Source organism: Primulina huaijiensis, chromosome 12 (genome assembly GCF_012295235.1).
Source record: "Primulina huaijiensis isolate GDHJ02 chromosome 12, ASM1229523v2, whole genome shotgun sequence".
Classification (NCBI taxonomy): Eukaryota; Viridiplantae; Streptophyta; class Magnoliopsida; order Lamiales; family Gesneriaceae; genus Primulina; species Primulina huaijiensis.
Window position 1 is genome coordinate 10,526,736 of NC_133317.1, and position 20,771 is coordinate 10,547,506.

Consider the following 20,771-nt stretch of genomic DNA (forward strand, 5'->3'; position numbering starts at 1 on the left):
GTGACTGTGAGTGTTTAAGTTACAATATTAAGAAAGCTATATAAATTGAAAAATATATCACATTAGTGGTATTTAAGGTTCACAATATTATCTCTTCCATGAGTTTTTTGAGAACATTGTGTGTCATTATGTATACTAGAAGATTAACGAGAGCAGAATTTGTCGGGAAATTATCAGAGTTATCTAGGTATTGAACACTAAAAAGCTGCAAAATATTTTTGAGGTACTTTGATGTTACTAAATATTACATTCTTATGTATAGACGAATTAACAATTTGGAAGTAATTTATTGAGTCCACTTTGGAGTCTAAATTTGTCTCTTATTTTGAAGCACTATTATATGGTGTATGTTAAGGAGTTTTTTTTTGGGCTTAGAATTGTGAATCTTATGTCTAAGCCATTAAGATTATATTACGACAATTCATTTGTAGTCTTTGTGACTAAGACGACAGTTGAATTAAGTTTGTCGACATTAAGTATTTTAGTCGTTTGAGAATGTGTTAAGCAAAATAAAGTGGTCATTGAACATGTTATCATTGATTTAATGATTCTTTGACCTAAAGGCATGCAAATCAAAATGTTTAAAGATAATGTAGTAATTAATGATGAACTTCATGTTATATACATTTAGATTATATTTATGAAATTCATTCAGATATGATATTCTCAAATTCATTTATGTACATTTTCAGTTATCTTGATAACATATCAATTAAGCTGAAAAATAGAATAAAACATTGGGTTTATACATTAATTTATATTAAGGAATATGACACGCGCGATACATGGAAGATAATATTTAGTATAAAAAAACTTATCGCCATGATTAACTTTAGATTATGATTAATTTTTTGACTACTCAGTTCATTTGAAAGATGTAGACCAAGTGAGAGAATGTTAGATTATTTTGTTACAGTTTATAAATAATTTAATTGTGGTCAACATATTTCATTAATATAAATATTATAGACATCACATATTTTTATCTGCACAAAACAAAAGGCCAATTTATCAAAGGCTAGTCAGTCAATTATAAAATATCGCTTCTTCGTTTCTCTCCTCAAACTGTTCCAAAAGTAGTCGTCAAAGGCATGGCAGTGACCAGAGGACCCATCCCACATTTTACAAGGAGCTGCCGAATCACAAACATGACAATAGCACTGCACAAAACAAAAGGCCAATTTATAAGAATACATGCATGCAATCGCACATACATTTTTACTACTTCGAATGATCCAAAATGCATCGCTGGATTAGAAGCTTGGCATGAAAACGAACTTAACACTTACCATCTTACAGTACTTGTTGTGTGGAGTATTCCGAAATGGATATTTTGCGCAGGCGTGCCGCGGATGAGGATAGTCTCTGCATGCCACCTGTGTGTATGATAGTATATATATGTTTCAGAAATACGTTGCTATTCATCAGTTAGAGATAGTTCTACTTCGTATCCTTCCTAGGTTATATAGCTGTTGGTTCAAGAACATGAGTCAATTAATAATCATATTACACTACGTAAAGTAGCATGAAGGGCAGGAGCTACAACCTACATGCATTGATTACAAAACCGAAGCACAAAATCCATGGAAACCCGCTAGCTTCAAGAAATTTGAAAAGAAGTAAACAGAGTGGCGGTATTTGGAAGTATTTACGTTTAAACGTCATGACAATATCAATGAAAATGGAGGAAACCTGTCCTTTTTGGGAAACTACAAGGATATCAGCATCGTCGAGATACTCGGATTCGGAAGCGCCAAGGTTCAACATGCAGAACTCATCGCCGAGATCACCACATTCAACAATGAAACACTCTTCTTCTTGCTCGGTTTCCTTAAGTTGATCCCGACTTTTCAGGCAAAAAATGGGTCTCATGAAAGGAGGGTCGTCTTCATCAGGCCGCGAAGGGGAGGAGTCGTCAACTTCGATAACCTCGCGTTCTTTCTTCACCATTGGAGAGGTTCTCTGTTCTTTGGGTGATTTGTTGTGTGATTTCCGAATGTTAGTCGACAAGTGGAGACCAAGACCATGCTTATATAGGATCTTTACGTGGTTATTTGTAAAAAATCATATTTTTATTTATATTTAAAATTTATTAAATTAAACAAATTAAATCGCATTGTTTTTGTGTTTCAAATTTGTATATATATAAAACTTAATTTGGACGACTTCTCGTTTTTTTTTCCACCATTGGAGAGATTCGTTGTACTTTGGGTAGTTTGACTGTCAATTTACACTTTCACCAACAACTTTGGATAAGTTGTCATGTGGAAGACGAGGGGTTTTTCTGACCCGCATTAGAGTTCATCCATGATCCACACTAACTCATTGTCCCATATGTATTATATTAATTATTTTTGGGAAAATTAAAAAAAAAAAATTCATAAAGCTTATTTTCACTTACACATCTCTATGTCGAAATTTTTTTAAAGTCTTGTCAAATGATTTCAGCCAAATTGATGTTCCTTTAAATATGAAACAATATAATTCTCATATTTATCTTGATAAAATATGTTTCATTGGTTAAAATATTTATAAACTTTAATAAAATAATCTAACAATATTTTATCTTCATTCATAAACCTTCATTTTCCCCAAATTTTATTAATAAAAACTGAATAACATAAAATTTTGGAACATCAATTAAATATCGTCATCCACTCGAGTTCTCCAAACTCAACGTTCATTAATAAAATTATTCGTCCTTGGTCTCTTTTGTCTTCCCTTCAGTCTGATTTTCAAATAGTGTTTTCCACTATTTAAAACTCTTGAAAGCTTCATTCTTTAGTTTAAAGACATATACCCAGACCTTTTATCGAATCATCGTCTATAAAGATGATGAAGTATCTTGCTCTACCAAAGGTCAAGGATGAGTCTGGTATCCGAAAATCGGAATGGATGTAGTCCAGGGTTCCTTTGGTAGTGCGTTGAGAAGTGCTAAATTTACCTCGCAGGATGTAGAGTCCGTTCTTCTTTATTCCCTTCATGATCCCTTATAAGGAACCTGAATTAACTCTAAGAATTCCTCCTGCTTTGCAAGTGTATCGTCTGGAATCAACGGTTCCAAGAGAAGTTAGATTCTTTTAAACCCTGGCACTAATCTAACTATAGAAAGCTTGAGTTTTTTTTTATCCAATCCCCGTGACTTTGCATTTTGCATTGTTTCCCATAATCATCTTTCCCCCATCACAATATTGTAGTTCTTGGTATCAATTTCTATTAGGGGTTATATGGAAAGTACACCCGGAGTCAAAAATCCATTCCTCTTCGCCTAGTTCTCTTGATACAACCAAAACTTCCGAGCTAGCTTTTATACCCATCAGAGATCATGGCCTGATCAAAAGGGTCATCTTCATTTGACTTTCCCTTATTCTTTCTTTCCTGACTATCCCTCTTGAAATGCCCATCCTTATGGCAGAAGAAGCACTTTAATTTCGTTCTTGATTCGGACCTATTGCTTCCCCTTTTCTTTTCATGTGTTTCTCTCTTCTCGGGTCTGCCCCTCCCCATTAATCCCTCTGCTTCAAGAACTGTTTCATCCCTTCTTTCTTGAGATCCTTTGGTCCTTAATGTTGTTTGAACTGTTAAAGTAGATGCCCTGTAAGCCAACTGTTGGCTAGGGATTTTATTGACTCAGTTGTAATTAACAATCTTTATTTTAATATAATTCATTACTTCATGGTTTGTTATTTCTTTATCTGTATACCCATGTTATCAAACATAGATAAAGACCTTGATTATATTTTAATACGAATGAATCATAATTCGATGTTGAAACTCGTTTGTAAACACTGTATGATCTAAATTCGTTCCTAGTTGATTCAGCCGCCTGAAACATGGATAAAGGTCGCTTGAGCTCGAGACTAGCATCTGTGATGTTGTATACTGTGTTTCTTGGTAAGGGCATAGAGATGTCCAAACATGCAGATGGGTAGTCATATGATGATTATACCGAACAACCCTTCCTCGGACTTTCCAAGTGGTTATCATTCATCGAGAGGATAAGTCCGTGGTTATGATTGTGCACCATTAGTCCTTACAACTCGGGACAACACTGAGGTTTTATATGCTAGGGCTGTGCTTTGACTCGTTTACCGGCTCCAGGAGAGTCATCAGGTGGCGAGGTTGGGTACAATTGCGAAACATATAGGAGCCAGTGCATTGTAGTCGGGGATTCACCGCTCACATGCGGGTGTGGATATCCTATGTGATCTGATGAAATTATAGTGCATGGAATCTCTGGCCAGAGTATGAGATGTACGTTAGAGAAGGAGTTCTCGAACGGTACATGCGATGCCACTATTTATAGTTATCACATAGTTATCGAATTAATATGCAATCCTCGATGAACCAATGGTTGCAGATTCGATCGCGATATATGAGATGAAAGGACCGTAATGTACGTTAATCATAATCGACTGGTTCTTGCAGGCACTATCAGTGATACCTAGGGGATCATGGGGCGATGCTACTAGACGCTCTTACCATGATCCGATGGGTGCAATCAGAAATGAGTTCTGACATTCTTGATCAAAGTGTCGATGAAAAGAATGGGACTAACTAGGGTAAGCCCGAATAAAGGATTATGTCCTGAATCACAAAGAGTTGTGAACTCACGGCTAGCTGTATCCCTGAACCATTGAGGGTCACACAAGTACTGGATCGTTTGTTCCCATTAAGAGAATAAATTCAAGAAGTTGAATTTATATTATATAGTAAATTCAAGAAGTTGAATTTATGATAATTAAATTTTGAGAGAATAAATTCAAAGAGTTGAATTTATAAAATTTGAGAATTTAATTTATTAAACTCAAAATGTTGGGTTTATTAGATATTAAATTTTGGAGGTGATATAAATTCAAGGAGTTGAATTTATAATTTGAATAATAAATTCAAATGTTGAATTTATAAAAGATTTAATTTATTAAACTCAAAGGTTGAGCTTATTAATTAATAAATTAAATATGGTGGGTAATATGTTTAATAGGCTTGTAAGAGTACAAGTCCAACATATTAAATAATTAAAGTTGTTAATGGACCTTGATTAATTGATTAAATTAGTGTGACTAACCCAAATAATTAATTAAGCCCATTAATGTTAATTAAAGGGCTCAATTATTATACTATGATAATTAGGTCATGGTTAATTATAAATATGAGTTAACATGACATAACCCTAGCCACCACCACAAGAGATTTTCGAAATCTCCTCTCCCAAGCACTCCATAATTCGGCCACTTCTCCTTGGAGAATAGTTTGAGCCGCCTCTCAAATTTCAATCTCCTACGTAAAATCTCTTCTACTTTTTCTAGTGCAAATTAGAAGAGGATCAAACCATCTAGTCGTGGACCTGATTAGAAGAAAGGAGTCTCTGAAGAAAGTTCGTAGGGATTTCATCAAGAGCTATCTCCGCTAAATTCGGAATAGTTGGAGTCGTGTGATTAATTCACCAAAGGTATAATTTTCTAAACATCCTATGAATGTTTTATTAAAAACCATACGAACGCCCTATCAAATATATTTTGATTGTCAAAATAAAATAAAAATTTTAAAAATTCCGCTGTGTTTGGGCGTGTAGAAAACCGAGATCCAACATGATTTTCTTCCAATGTCGAAGTTTCTTTTGAGAACTTCACTGTACCCATGAAGATTGAACATCTTTTTGGTAATGAATTTAAAATCAAGATCGCTTTGTCCTCATCTTCAACTTCAATGCTGAGATTCTAGACCAATGATGATCTTATTAAATTCGTCCATATCGTCCTACATGGATCTATCTATCTTCTGACATCTTGAAGGCAAACAACTTTCAATTTAGGTGGATTTTCTTGTACTAGTTATTTGTCATGTACAATTGCTCCAAACCGGCCACAACCCCCGCTGCCATGGTTTCTTAGTCAACTTGTCTTAGAACTCGATCATTGGATCTAAAATTGTCAAAAATCGAAATATGCAGGATTAAAACTGAAATTTGATAATCTAACTTACAAAAATCACAAAAGTGACAAAATTATATGACAAAAAATGCAGTTTTCTTTTAACTATAATATAAGTTATATATTTAACTATACATTTTGCATTAAAATTAATATAGATAATTGAAAGTATATTACGACGGCAAATGAAATGAGGCAAAATTATACAATGTGAAACTCTTTTTTAGCTATGAAATTGCTTTTCAATAATTGTAATTGAATGATTCAGCATGCATTGTGAAGATAAAAAAAAGATCTAGAAATCATCATCAAAGGTCGAAGTCTGAATCGAAGCTTAAGAAACTGATAAATTACGATGAAATTGCTAGTTTGCTACATGGATACAACTTCCAGCTAAATAGATTTATTAATTTAGTGAGAGCTTTTGCCCTTATGTGTGAGAATACATTCGAGAATACATAAATTATAATAGATTAATTTTCTCACACACACAACCACTCACATATACGGGAGATATGAGCTTTAAACTTTAGTTGAGTGATAGTCTATACATAAAGACATTAAAAATTGTATTTTTAGTCTTTGCTTAAAATACATTTAATGTTATGTGGATTTTATGATTGCGACCAAAAATCAAGAGTGTTCTACGAGTTTGGATCAGATAAGGGATAAGACCTAAGTCGGAATGAGTGTGTACAAATGGTTGTAAAAATCAAAGTCTTCTAGTAAATCTTTCCAAGGGGGAGAAGATGTGAAATAGAAGTTGTTAATCTCCGAACATCTATGAACAAATATGTGTATACTTATCTTATTGCATTTAATTATTGATACTGTTTTTAGATGCATCGTTGAAGAATTTTATGTATCTTTTAAATATTAAAATATTGCATACAAAGTATTCGATAAAATGCTTCAACCAAATAGTTCTTAATATTTTAACTTGAATATTTTTTTAATTATTTTGAAAGTTTTATTGGTTTTTAGAGGGATTATTTTGAGTTTCTTCTACTTGATTTTAGAACCAAACTCGATTTAATTTCTTGGTGTTCATTATTTCAAAAATCAAGTTATTATAGTTCAAATGTTTAAATTTTTTTATAAAAAATTTATTCACCTCCTCTAAACTCTAACTCGATCCTAACAATAATCACAAAGTTAACAATTATCATGCATTTGATCCCGACCAATGTGCCATGTGATTCCGATATATTAAATAAAATTTAAGTGGTAGTCGTTTTATCTCAATTTCATCACTTGTTTTTACCTAGATGCAATAAAAAATTATAAGTAGAACCTATTAAATCAATTTAAACAATTGAATTCTCCTAATCTCAATAAATTAAGAGGAAAATGGTTTTTTGACTCATAAATTTTTAAAAATTTAGTTTTTATATATTAAATTTTTTTTTGTTGTTATTTTGACTTAAAAAAAGTTAGAAATTTCTGATTCCAGGCCACATCAGCACCTCGACGAAATATAACTGAAAATAAAAAATTTCAAAGTTAGTGTACGAAAAGTTAAATTTGAAAACTTAGTGGACCAAAATCGAAATAAGCAAAATTAGTAAACCAAAAAAAATTATTTTTCCTAAATTAACTCAAATAAATTTATATGAAATATGAACACAATTTAGTGTCCAATGAAACATCAAAATTAATTACTCTAATAAACCGGATGAGTTAGTTTATGATATAACGAGAGTATTTCTCCGTCTATTCTAATATCATTAAATCATGTGGATCTCTCACAATTTTATAGAAGTTGACATATATATTGATCATTCAAAGGCTAACAAAAGTTTAAATAAAAACGCATTGTTCTAGAGTAAGCACCAACATGACACGGTTCAATAGATCTATCTATCAATCTATCTATATATCTGGTAACCAACTTTCAACGATTTCTCATTTTTTTCCCTCAGCTATTTTGTCAACTTTTTTCTCCATATTTTGATCAACTATTCATCAGGCGTCGTTGCATTTCTAATACTTTCTTTGGGATCTATATATTCAAACCACAATCAGCTGATCATCACCCAAATCATAACACAAAGTTAGTAATTTGCACATAACTGAAATAATACATCATATCATAAGTTCTGTCCGAAGTCAAGAAACTACAAGCCTAGTCTCTAGGATAATGAGTATCCGCAATCAATATCTAGTTTTTATCGAATAATGTATACTTTTACTTTCGCGGAGATTCTCGGGTTCTTTCATGATCTACGAGTGTTTTGAAAAAGTTGTCATTTATCATTTCTTGTAGTGAGAAGAAAACCGTCAAAGATCCGTGTTGGAGATTTAATAAAAATAAATTTATAAATAATGCGATTAAATCCATATATATCACAACAGGCTAAAAATTCAAGTCGAATTATCAGAAAATATAAATAACAGTAAACACATATAAAAAATTAGACCATAAGGAGGCCATCATATCTCATTTAAGCTGGGCCAGCCTCTTTCTAGGATTCCATACCTTGGGACTTTATGTTCATAATGATGTCATGCTTGCTTTTGGTACTCCGGAAAAGCAAATTTTGATCGAACCCATATTTGCTCAATGAATTCAATCGGTTCATGGTAAAACTTCATATGGGTTCGATGTATTTTTATCTTCAACGAGTGGCCTGGCATTCAATGCGGGCCGAAGCATCTGGTTGCCGGGTTGGTTAAGTGCTATTAATGAAAATACTAATTCATTATTCTTAACATTAAGTTCTGGAGACTTTTTGGTTCATCATGCTATTGCTCTGGGATTACATACAACTACATTGATCTTGGAAAAAGGTTATTGATTGATCTAACGTTGGAGTTATGGATCTTACAAGGAAACAGAGAATCGTCCGCCTTATTCTTACCTTAGATGGGAGAACTAGAGAAATCTAGAAAATGCGTGTCAGATATATTCTGTGTTTTTCTCTGTGTCTCGGGGACAATAACCTTAACAGTCTTCAACCTATCATAGAAAACTTAATTAGGCTGAGTTTCTATACATAAGGTGGATCATATCAATTTATTTAATCATTTAGAAACTTATAATTAATTAGATCACCTTATTGGATCATTTATTAGATATATTTTGTCCATATACAATTAATTAAATTATGTGAGCCCACAAAATAGTTCCAACAATCTCCCATTTGGCTACATAAGTTATCCAGATATTGTACATGCAAAAAGTGGATTGAGCTCTTGTTATCTAAAACAAAATATTCCTTAACAATTTGGTATATCAATTATATAAATATTGAACCAAAGCGGTCGTCGCTACATTTCAGATCACTAGACCCATCAATGATCACAATATCAATATAATCAATAATATAGATTAAGCCGCAACGATTCCAATAACGTACTTTCAACCAAATGCTAAACCGCAATGACATTCATCACTTTATTTCAGGGCAATTCATATAAAATTTAGCATGTACAGAAAATTAAATCACGTCTAATGAGTCAATACTCAAGCCGAATACAAACTCCCACTGTACATGCATATCATCTGTATGGATAACATAAATGTGTCACATGCCCATAAACATCTTGGGTGGCCATCCTATGATAAAAATGTATGCAATTATAGTGTTTGCAATAACATACTCAATTGACACATAAGCAGGCTAAATTATTTTCTTTCAACTAGAAATTCCATGTCAATATATTTTGACTTTGACAAGCTTTAGTTGTTCTTAAATATAAAATAGCGGCTTTATTATCACAATTGATCATCAATGGTTTCTTAGACCAATGATCATTGCTGGTGATAAAATTACGCAACTTTATTCGGAGTCCAAATATCTAACTAATTCCATATGTCAGATTTCCAATATGTGAGCAATGGAATCCTTATTTCACTTTATATACCGTTTACCCGAGTAATGATCTAATGTCGGGTTTCTTAAATCTATGCCCAACAATCCAATGATGTGCACAATATCCAAACGATGTTCTTATAAATACAAATGAAATTACCACATGATCAAATTTATACCAACACATATGTGAACATAAACATCTATATATTCTTCTCAAGATTGACTTTTCATTTAACTCACTCCTACTAATGTCAACATACAAAATTAATTTGCATTTAATTTAATAATTACATGCATGCATATTATCAATGTCATTTAAAATATTGATGTTCAATTTATCAAGCTTATCAGTCAAGGAACCAATACAAATCATATTTCAATTTCGAAAAAATTGAAAATTTTCATTACTACATGGATAAAAGAAAAACTTGATTTGTCTAAACATGAAACTAAATTCAAATTTTGTCTAAAAAACGGTGTGTTGGAAACTCTAGCAATCTTGATTTTGATGATAAAAAAAGTTGTTATTGTATTTCTAACATATTTACTCGAGTGTGAAGTTGTTAACTCAAAATGAAAATTGAAACTCGAATTTAGCCAATCTGAAAATCTGGAAAGCTTTGGTTTTTTGATAATATCTCATAGCTCGGTAACCCAAATGACCAGTTATTAAGATGATTGAATAGAAAATTCAATTTGGGACAAGTCGTATTTCACGTCAATTGGGTTAAATCAGATGTTCTCTAGCCAAACTGATGGTTACAAGACCAAATTGATTGAATGAAAACAACAATAAGTTGAGCATGATCAGTTGTGGTATTTTGGTTAGCCTGATTAGCTCGGTTATCCAAGCAAAACAATTCAGTTTGAGTTACGAAGCAAAGACAGGTAAAAGTCTTAATCAGAGTGTAAGATGTTGATAAAAGATAATGAAACTATTGGTTCTGCACAGGCTGAAATCAGCAAGGCTGATTTTAGCAAACCTCATCAGTTTGGTTCAATTGACCAGTTTCAGTTGAGTCGAGGAGCAAAACTGACTACTTTAGCAGATGAGCAAAACTGAACCAGTCGACCAGCTGAGCAAACCAGAAGTTGACCAGACCAAAACTGAACAGTTGAATCGAGCAAAACTGAATGACTAGTTTAGGCTTGGGAAAATGTGCAGCAAGGCAGAAATGACCGTTTCAATATCAGAAACAGTACATAAACTTTCCAAACGGTCATATTCTTATATCTAACATATATATCATTGTTGGAGCCTATAAATATAACATCTCGATGATCAAATACAAGATTTTGAAGGGGATTCAAAGCATAGTCAGCCTACATGAATAAATGAGCTAGAATGAGAGTAAGCTCAATGTGTGATGATACATTTGAGAGATAAATACACTGTAATATATTAAATCCTCATACAATATCACTCACACATATACATGATAGTTGAGCTTCAAAATTTAGTTGAATGAGTCTTCACACAAAAACATTAAAGAGTGTATTTGTAGTCATGGCATAAGAGACGCTAAATATTATGCGGATTGTGATGTTGCGGCCTACAATCAAGAGTGTGCTAGGTGTTTCATTAAAAAAGAGATAAGTTATAAGTTGAAATGGGTTTGTACAAAGAATTGTATAAATCAAAGTCTTCTAGTGGATCCTTCCCAATGGGTGACGTAGGAGTTGTTAATCTCCGAACTTCCATAAAAAAATTTGTATCTATTTATTTATTGTATTTACTTATCATTTTTTTTAAAGATGCATTGTTGAATCACTTTATGTGTTATTCAAATACCAAAATATTGTATATCAAGTGTTTGACAAAATACTTAAACCAAAATGAAACGTCTGCTACTCGTTTTCTTAAAACGTACTAGAATTTTTTTTTTTCAATCCTTCCTTAGCATTGGGCCGAACCATAAAATATTTTTGACATCATTTTAAAATAAAACAACCAACTAACATTTAAAAATCCAAAATAGAATATTTTAAAGCATAAAATCGTCAAACGTTTTGCCAACCTAAAAACATTATTTGAAAAGTATAGCACACATTATAACCTATCAAAAACCACTCATAAACATAAATAAAAATCGTAAAAATATCTTTAACATAACTTAAAATCATAACTCGTAACTAGTGCGGAAAACTAGCGTCGGTCCTCGGAATATATGCACCTTCAGTCCAGCAAAGTCAACCATCAAGACCTCCATTTAACATTATTATCATAATCACCTGCATCAATCGCACCTAGTGAGTCTAAAGACTCAACACATCATATTCTTGATAATAAGTACTACATATACAGATCACATGCATCGTAAAATACTTGTACTTAAAATATCATTTTCATCATGATGCATAAACTTTAAATAAAAACATTTTCATAATGATGCATCAACTTTAAACATAAACATTTTCACATAAACATAAACATATTCATATTCGTATCCATACTCATATCAGCATATTCATATCATCATATTCATATCATCATATTCATATTCATATCATCCTCAAGATATTCATATCATCATCAACATATACGTATTACTTTTTATTTTCGTTGAATTCAGATCGTTAATTGTGACTTTCGTGTTTATCTACATCTACGTGGTGGGCGATGTATCCATCTACATGAAACCACAGTACTGGGCAGCGGGGACATCAGCAACACTCTCTGTAAGGTCAAAAATTAAGAAGACGTAATCCAACTGCATGTGAATCTAGGAAACATGAAAAATGAGTAATTAACTGATTTTAATTGCTAATTGATTATGTGACATGCATGCTTATATGTTAAATAAGATTTTATTATCATCATGCATAAAATTGTATTTTTAAGGAATATTCAAGTTGCGATCGAGGAACGGAGACCGAGGGCTGAAAGACGTAAAATGTTTTTATTAAATAATTATTTTTAATTGTTTAAAATATGGTTGATGGTTTTTCATATTTTTGAAAATAAGGGGTTTTGAGATGATTTTATACGCCGGGACGTAAATTTTATCGGTGTTGATTTTTCAATAAAAATGCAAGATTTTTGGAAACCCGGCTAAGAAATTCACAAATTTATTTAAACAAAAACTTTGATAATATTTTATTAAATCCTAATTAAGACTAATGGGCTTAATTTAGAGGCTTAATATGCATATAAGCCTTGATGGTATTAAAAAAGTATTTAAAGTGTTAATCACCCAAAACCCTACACCATTGTACACGGCCACACACTATTCAATTTCAGAAAACTCTCCTCAAAAGCACAACACACACGGCACAACATATTGAAGGAAATTTCGTAGGTTCAAGGGGATTCAAGCCAAGGTTTCACTCCGTTCTTCGACGTCAATGGTTTTTCGGGCGTATATAACGCAAAGACATGCCATAATTCTTCTTTTTCTCGTCTTTCACACCATAGTAAATATTTAAAATCGTTTTGCATGAATAAACGTGGAACACTTGATTATTTTTCGTTTTTCATGCATGCGTGATGTTAAAACATGATTTTTGATTCCAATAACTTGTATGTTATTTGGTTAAGGGGCTGCCATGATATAAGTAAGATCAAGAGTGGTTCACATCTGTTTTAGAGCCACACACTCACGCCTAAACCACCATAAAACCGAAGGAATAAGCTTGCTGGAAACAGTTTGCTATCATGGGGTTCAAGGGGTTCGGCTTTCATGTGAAGCAGCTGGTTGGGCCTTGGCTTGGGGAAGAGTCCTAGCCATGCTAGGACTCAAACCAAGGGCTGGGGAAGGCTAGGACTCCTACCCGAGAAAAACGCAGCATGAGCGTGGGAGAGTTCAGGAATCTAGGAGTTGAAGGGCTCGATCCAGGGCTCAAGGGCTGGGCTAGGGCGAGTCCTTGGGGTCTTAGGTAGAAGTTCTAGAGGGTGGTTCGGGTGCTAGAGCGATGGCTGGGTCCATAGGTTCGCAAACTTAGAGTCCATGTAAAATGAAACTCTCGGCCAGCTTATAAGTAAGGGAGGGGCATTCGTTTTTGGTTTTGGGAGGGGTTTCTAAGTGGTCTAAGGGTCCAGTAGGCTACTCTAGGATGTTATTCAGGGTTTGGATAAACTTGGCTCGGGGGTGACTCGAGAAAATCGAAAATTGGCTCGGGGTCGAAGTTTAGGTGTCATATTAGGGTTTTTAACTAATAAAAATTGAAAAATGGCTCACGGGGGTCGAGTCATGGTTCATAAGGTCTAAAATAATATAAAAAAACTAAATTTTGAATTTAGGAATTTTATATTATAGTTTAGGATTTTTCGGGATTAAAACATCGTCAAAACAATAAATTAAAGATAAATGAAAAGTTTAATATTTAAGCTAAATAAAATTATGGAAAAAATTAATTTAGGCTTAAATAAATATTTGGGACATGTTAGAGTCAAGAAATCAAGAAAAAAGTCAAAAACGTAAAATGTGAAGTCCAAGGGTAAAACGATCTTTTTACACCAAAAATAAGTAAACGTCATGTCAGTGCTCTAAATGCTATTTTTAATGATATTATGGCTATTGTTAAATGTTTATGAAATTTTCATGATTAAATTATGATTTTTAAATGTACATGGATTTTTATGATTTAAGGTTGACATTTAAAATACATAATGCATGCTTGGTTTCAAAAAAAAATGTTATGTTATGCATGATTTTATAAAGTGATGAGAATGTTAAACGTTGAAGGATGTGAAGTAATTGTGGCTACTGAGGTAACGGTAAGAATGAGAATATCGTGAGGGGAAAAAGCCCCCGAGAGAGCTCATTTATGAGAAAAGGCTCTAGAGAGAACCTCGACGATCGTATTTCTATTCGAAGGAAGATAGGCCAGGGCCCAGTTGACTAGTGAGAGTGTTGCTGGGGTCCCTCGCCTCTCAGTACTGCAGTTTCATGTATATGGATCCCTCGACTTTTTAAGGTTTGAGGAAAGTCACAATTAATGATCTGAATTCAACAAAGGAAAAAGAAAAGGAAAAAATGTTTATGATTATGAAAAATATTTTATGTTATGTCATGTTAAGGAAAAAGGAAATTTAAAGTTTATGTTTGCATGTCATGAAATGTTATTTTTACGTAAAAACATTTTCACTGTTGCATGTGGTTTTATACGAATTATTTGTTATAACGATTATGGTGTGTTGAGTCTTTAGACTCACTAGGTGTGATGGATGTAGGTGAGGTTGAGGGAGGGCTTGACGGATGATTTGACTGGACTGAAGGCACACACAACCCGAGGACCAGCGCTACTACTTTTTCCGCATTTACGATTTATGAATCATGATATATGTTAAGGATTTTAAGACTATTTATTTATGCTTTTGAGAGATTTTTGAGAGGTTTAGTATGGGATATACTTTTCAAACTTATTGGTTTTTTGGTTTGGTAAAACATTTGACGATTTCATTTTATGACTATTTCACTTGATTTTTCTAAAATGCTAGATGGTTGGTGTTAACATATCATCGTATACATCTACATATCTGTATCCAAGGAAACACCATCGTCGGGCTCCCACTGGGATCATAACCCTCACGATATCTCTAACATATCATCGTATTTAGACACAATTACTTCACTTCCTTCAACGTTTCATATTCTCATCACTTTATAAAATTTAAACATGCATATAGCGTTTTTCTTTTAAACCAAGCATGCAACATATCTTTTAATGTTTAATATTACATCATAAAAATCATAAACATTTAAAATAAACGTTTTAACATATAAAAATCATAAAAAAGCCATAAACGTTTTAAAATCAACATCATAAACATTTAAAATAAATATTTAAATCATGAACTTTTAAAATAACGTTTTGAAAAATTAAAAATCCATAAACATTAAAAATAAACATATTAACATCCTAAAAATTCATAAACATTTAAAATCGACATATTTATGCAAGCTTTTTAAGTATTTATGACTACATGAACGTCATGATTATAGTACATGTTTACAAGCTTTTTAAGTATTTATGTATTGCATGCTTAAATTGCTAAATGGGATAGGATATGTCGCATGATTAAAAAACTTAGATTCAAATGCATGTTGGTTACGTTAGAATTTGGAAAACATTCAGATAAAATGCCTCCTAGACGTGCTCCCGTTATTGAGAATCAGGAAGAGAACAGCCAAGGAAATGCACCACCACCACCACCACCAGGGGATGCTGCTACTCATGCTCTTGAGGGGATGGCACGTCTCTTCGAGCAGCAGATACAGCAGCAGCAGTTACAACAACAGCAGTTACAGCAGATGCAACATCAGCAACTGCAGCAGGCGCCTAGGCCACAACATGACATTTATGATTAGTTCCGGAGGCTAGGGCCGAAGGAATTTTCTGGCACCACCGATCCTTTTGCTGCTGCGAGTTGGATCCGTTCACTTGAGGTACATTTTCTTTACCTGGATATGGGAGATGCGGATCGTGTGAGGTGTACTACTTATCTATTCAGGGATGACGCTTCTTTATGGTGGGAGGGAGCCGAGCACAGTGTTAATCTTGCTACTATCACTTGGACTCGTTTTAAGGAAATATTCTATCAAAAATACTTTACTGCCGATGTTAGAGGACGACTGATGAGAAAGTTTATGACCCTCCGCCAGGGGGACGCGACTGTTGCCGAATCTATGAAAAAATTTGATAGGGGTTGTCATTTTGTACCCCTCATTTCCGGGGATCATGCGATGAAGCTTAAGCATTTCATGGATGGCCTACGACCTACCCTTCGCAACAATGTTATGATGATGCGACCTTTGGATTGTGCTACTGCCATCGCTTATGCTTTCCAGTCCGAACAGTCTTTGAGGGACATCGATTTTGAGAATCAGCGCAAGAGGCAGCAGCATCAGAATAATAATCAGCCTAACAAAAAGCCATACACGGGTCCTCTTAGACCTTAAGGGCCTCAAAAGCCCCAAGGTCAAGTCAAGAAACAAGCACCACAAAAGCCACAGAATCCTGGGGCACCAAAGCCTGCTGAAAGGCAATCATGCAAGGAGTGCAACCGTCTTCATCTTGGCAAATGTGAATGGGGATCATTTAAATGTTTCTACTGCAAGGAGGCTGGACACAAAGCTATTGATTGCCCAAAGAGGAAAGCAGCTACTACGGCACGAGCTTATGTTATGAATGCCGAGGAAGCTGAGGAAGAGGCAGACACTACACTCATTACGGGTAACCTAGTCATTTAACATTTTTATATTGCTCATTATTGCATGAAATGTTAAATTAGTTATTAGAATTGATTTGGGAACAAGATCTAACCTAGTGGAATTTAGGTTGCATGTTCTACCCTAGTTGGATGTAAGTTATGATTTTAGAAGCCATAAGAAATGATGTTGATTTTGTGCCTTATTTTCTATAAAGGATGGTTTAATTCCAAATAAAAAGTTTTAGGGCCAAAATTTAAAGAAAATCATAATAAAGGGAATTTGGGAGAATTTCGAAATTTTGGGATTTAAATTGTAATATTCGAAAGTTAAGGGACCAAAACACAATTACCGAATTCTTAAAGGACCATGAATGTGATTTTCGAAATCTTCAAGGACTAAAATGAAAAATTTCGAAAACATAAGGGCCATAATGCAAGTATCCGAAATTTTGGGGATTAAAATGCAAATTTCAAAAAATTGAAGGGCTAAAATGCAATTTTTCAAGAAATGCTTAAGTTCAACACGCAATCTACATATAACTTTGGGAATTAATGATAGTAATCCTTAAGCTTCAATACGAAAAGATTTAAAAGACATCTTTTTCCGCAGGGAGGATCATCATTCTAGGTGTAGCTACCTATGCACTGCTAGATTCGGGAGCTACACATTCTTTTATATCTGAGACCTTCGTCAAAAGACTGAATATTACTCCTCAAGATATGAGTGTGGGTTTCAAAGTTTCTATTCCATCCGGTGATCAAATGCTCACGTCTAAAATTGTCAAGAATCTGGAGTTTCGTTTATTCAAAGATGTTGTGCGGGCAGATCTTATTGTGCTTCCTATGCCCGAATTCGATATTATACTCGACATGAATTGGCTATCAGCAAATGGAGCTTTGATTGATTTTCGTCAGCGAGCAGTGTCTATTCGACCGCCTAGTGGTTAACCTTTTGTCTTTGAGGCGGCGAGAAACAAGCAAATGCCACACATTATCTCTTGTTTATGTGCGAGGAAGCTTATTAAGCGGGGATGCCAAGCTTCTCTAGCTTGTGTCACCACCACACATGCATCTATCAGTCAAAATTAGAAGATGTTGATATTGTCAGAGATTTTCCTAGCGTCTTTCCCGAGGACGTTTATGGTATTCCACCTGATCGTGAAGTGGAATTCTCTATTGATCTTATGCCGGGCACCGATCCTATATCTAAAGCGCCTTATCGTCTAGCACCCGCTGAAATGAAAGAATTGAAAGATCAAATCCAAGAATTGCTAGACAAGGGTTTCATTCGCCCTAGTTATTCTCCATGGGGCGCACCGGTGTTATTTGTGAAAAAGAAATATGGTAGTATGCGTCTTTGCATCGATTTCCGAGAGCTTAATAGGGTCACTATAAAAAACAAGTATCCACTGCCAAGAATTGAAGATTTATTTGATCAGTTGCAAGGAGTATCGATATTTTCTAAGATTGATCTGCGATCTGGATACCATCAATTGAAAGTAAAAGAGTCAGATGTACACAAGACGTCATTTCGAACGAGATATGGGCATATTGAGTTTATGGTCATGCCATTTGGGTTGACCAATGCGACAGCGATCTTCATGGATTTCATAAATTGCATATTTCAGCCGTATCTGGATCAATTTATTATATTCTTCATCGATGACATATTGATCCATTCCAAGAGCAGAGAGGAGCATAGTCTTCATTTGCGGACAACACTGCAAGTACTACAAGACAGAAAGCTTTATGCAAAATTCAGCAAGTGCGAGTTTTGGCTTGATAGAGTGGCATTCTTAGGCCACATCATTTCGAGCGATGGCGTTGAAGTTGATCCAAGCAAGGTTGAGGCAGTGAAAGAGTGGCCAGTACCGGAGAGTGTTACCGAGATTTGCAGTTTCTTGGGACTGGCTGGCTATTATCGCAAGTTTATTCAGGGGTTCTCATCTATAGCGGTACCCATGACCGCTTTGACAAAGAAGAATGCCAAGTTTGTTTGGGGACCCGAGTGTCAGGACAGTTTTGACAAGTTGAAGCAAGATTTGATATCAGCACCAGTGTTATCTATGCCATCGGGGCAAGGGGAGTATGTTCTTTATACCGACGCTTCTAAACTTGGTTTGGGCGCAGTTCTGATGCAAAATGACCGAGTTATAGCTTATGCGTCGAGACAGTTGAAAATTCACGAGAAAAACTACCCTACTCATGATTTAGAGCTTGCAGCAGTAGTTTTTGCACTGAAGATTTGGAGATACTACCTTTATGGGGAGAAGTGCAAAATATTAACCGATCACAAAAGTCTGAAATAATTCTTCACCCAAAAGGAACTGAATATGAGACAACGCAGATGGCTTGAGCTAGTAAAGGACTACGACTGTGAGATTAGCTATCATCCGGTGAAAGCTAATGTTGTGGCAGACGCACTGAGTAGAAAAGCAGCATTTATCACTCAATTATCACTTCAAAGACCGTTGCAGTCCGAGATACAGCGGTTTGAGCTTACAGTCTATGCTAGGGGCGAGGCCCCTAATCTTGCCACATTATTAGTACATTCGACTTTGAGAGACAGAATTCGTGATGGACAGGCTACCGATGAGCAATTGCAAAAGTGGAAAACCAGAGATGAAGCCAAGGGTCGGGAATTATATTCAGAGGTGGATGGTATAGTTCGTTATCGAGATCGGTTATGGGTTCCTAGTGACGATTCTTTGAGAAATCTTATTATGAAGGAAGCTCATGACACACCTTATTCCATTCACCCGGGTAGCACGAAAATGTACAAAGATTTGCAGTTGTTATATTGTTGGCCATGCATGAAGAGGGACATTCTGAGATTTATATCCGAGTGCTTGACTTGTCAGCAAGTCAAAGTAGAGCATCAAAGACCATCGAGGAAATTGAAGCCAATCCTTATTCCCGAGTGGAAATGGGAAAATATCACCATGGACTTTGTAGTGGGATTGCCAAAGACTGTTAAGGGATTGAATGCCATCTGAGTGATAGTGAATCGTCTTACGAAATCAGCGCATTTTCTACCTATTAAGACGACATTCACCATGATTCAGTACGTCGACTTGTATATTCGAGAGATATTTTGTCTGCATGGGATTCCTGTATCTATCATTTCTGACAGGGATCCGAGATTCACGTCATATTTTTGGAAAAGTCTGCTTGCAGCGATGGGGACCAAGTTATTATTCAGTACAACGTTCCATCTTAAAACCGATGGTCAGTCAGAAAGAGTTATACAGATTTTGGAAGATCTACTGCGAGCATGTGTTATTGATTTCCAAGACAGTTGGGAACCAAAGTTACCTCTAGTGGAGTTCACCTACAATAATAGTTTCCAATCATGAATCAGGATGGCTCCTTTTGAAGCACTCTATGGAAGGAAATGTAGATCTCCTATTCATTGGGACGAGATTGGGGAAAGAAGAGATATTGGTCCGGATGTGATTGAAGAGACTACCGAGCTTGTAGTCAAAATTCGTGAGAGAATGAAGACTGCACAAAGCATACAAAAGATTTATGCGAACAAAAGACGAAGGGACTTAGAGTTTGTAGTGGGCGACCATGTATTTGTGAAAATAGCACCCATGAAGGGTGTGATGTGTTTTGGCAAGAAAGGCAAGCTTAGTCCAAGATTTATAGGTCCGTTTGAGATTTTGGAGAGGATTGGGACACTAGCTTATAGAGTGGCATTGCCACCGACACTTTCTGGAGTTCATAACGTGTTCCATATTTCGATGCTGCGGAAGTACATGTTGAATCCGTCACATGTACTAAATTATTAACCTCTTCAATTAACTCCAAATATGACATATGAAAAAAACCTATCCAGATCTTAGCAAGGCAAGAAAGAAGATT

At 34.8% G+C, this 20,771-nt stretch overlaps 1 protein-coding gene across 1 annotated transcript; it reads right to left on the bottom strand.

The window, feature by feature from the left end:
* Positions 1 to 1,010: 1,010 nt before the first annotated feature.
* Positions 1,011 to 1,959, bottom strand: LOC140989702 (uncharacterized). Its single transcript, XM_073459037.1, has 3 exons — positions 1,693 to 1,959; positions 1,290 to 1,376; positions 1,011 to 1,160 (listed from the first exon to the last, which is right to left on the bottom strand). Exons 1-3 carry the CDS (start codon positions 1,948 to 1,950, stop codon positions 1,023 to 1,025), a joined length of 483 nt encoding a protein of 160 aa, XP_073315138.1. The 5' UTR covers positions 1,951 to 1,959; the 3' UTR covers positions 1,011 to 1,022.
* Positions 1,960 to 20,771: the final 18,812 nt, after the last annotated feature.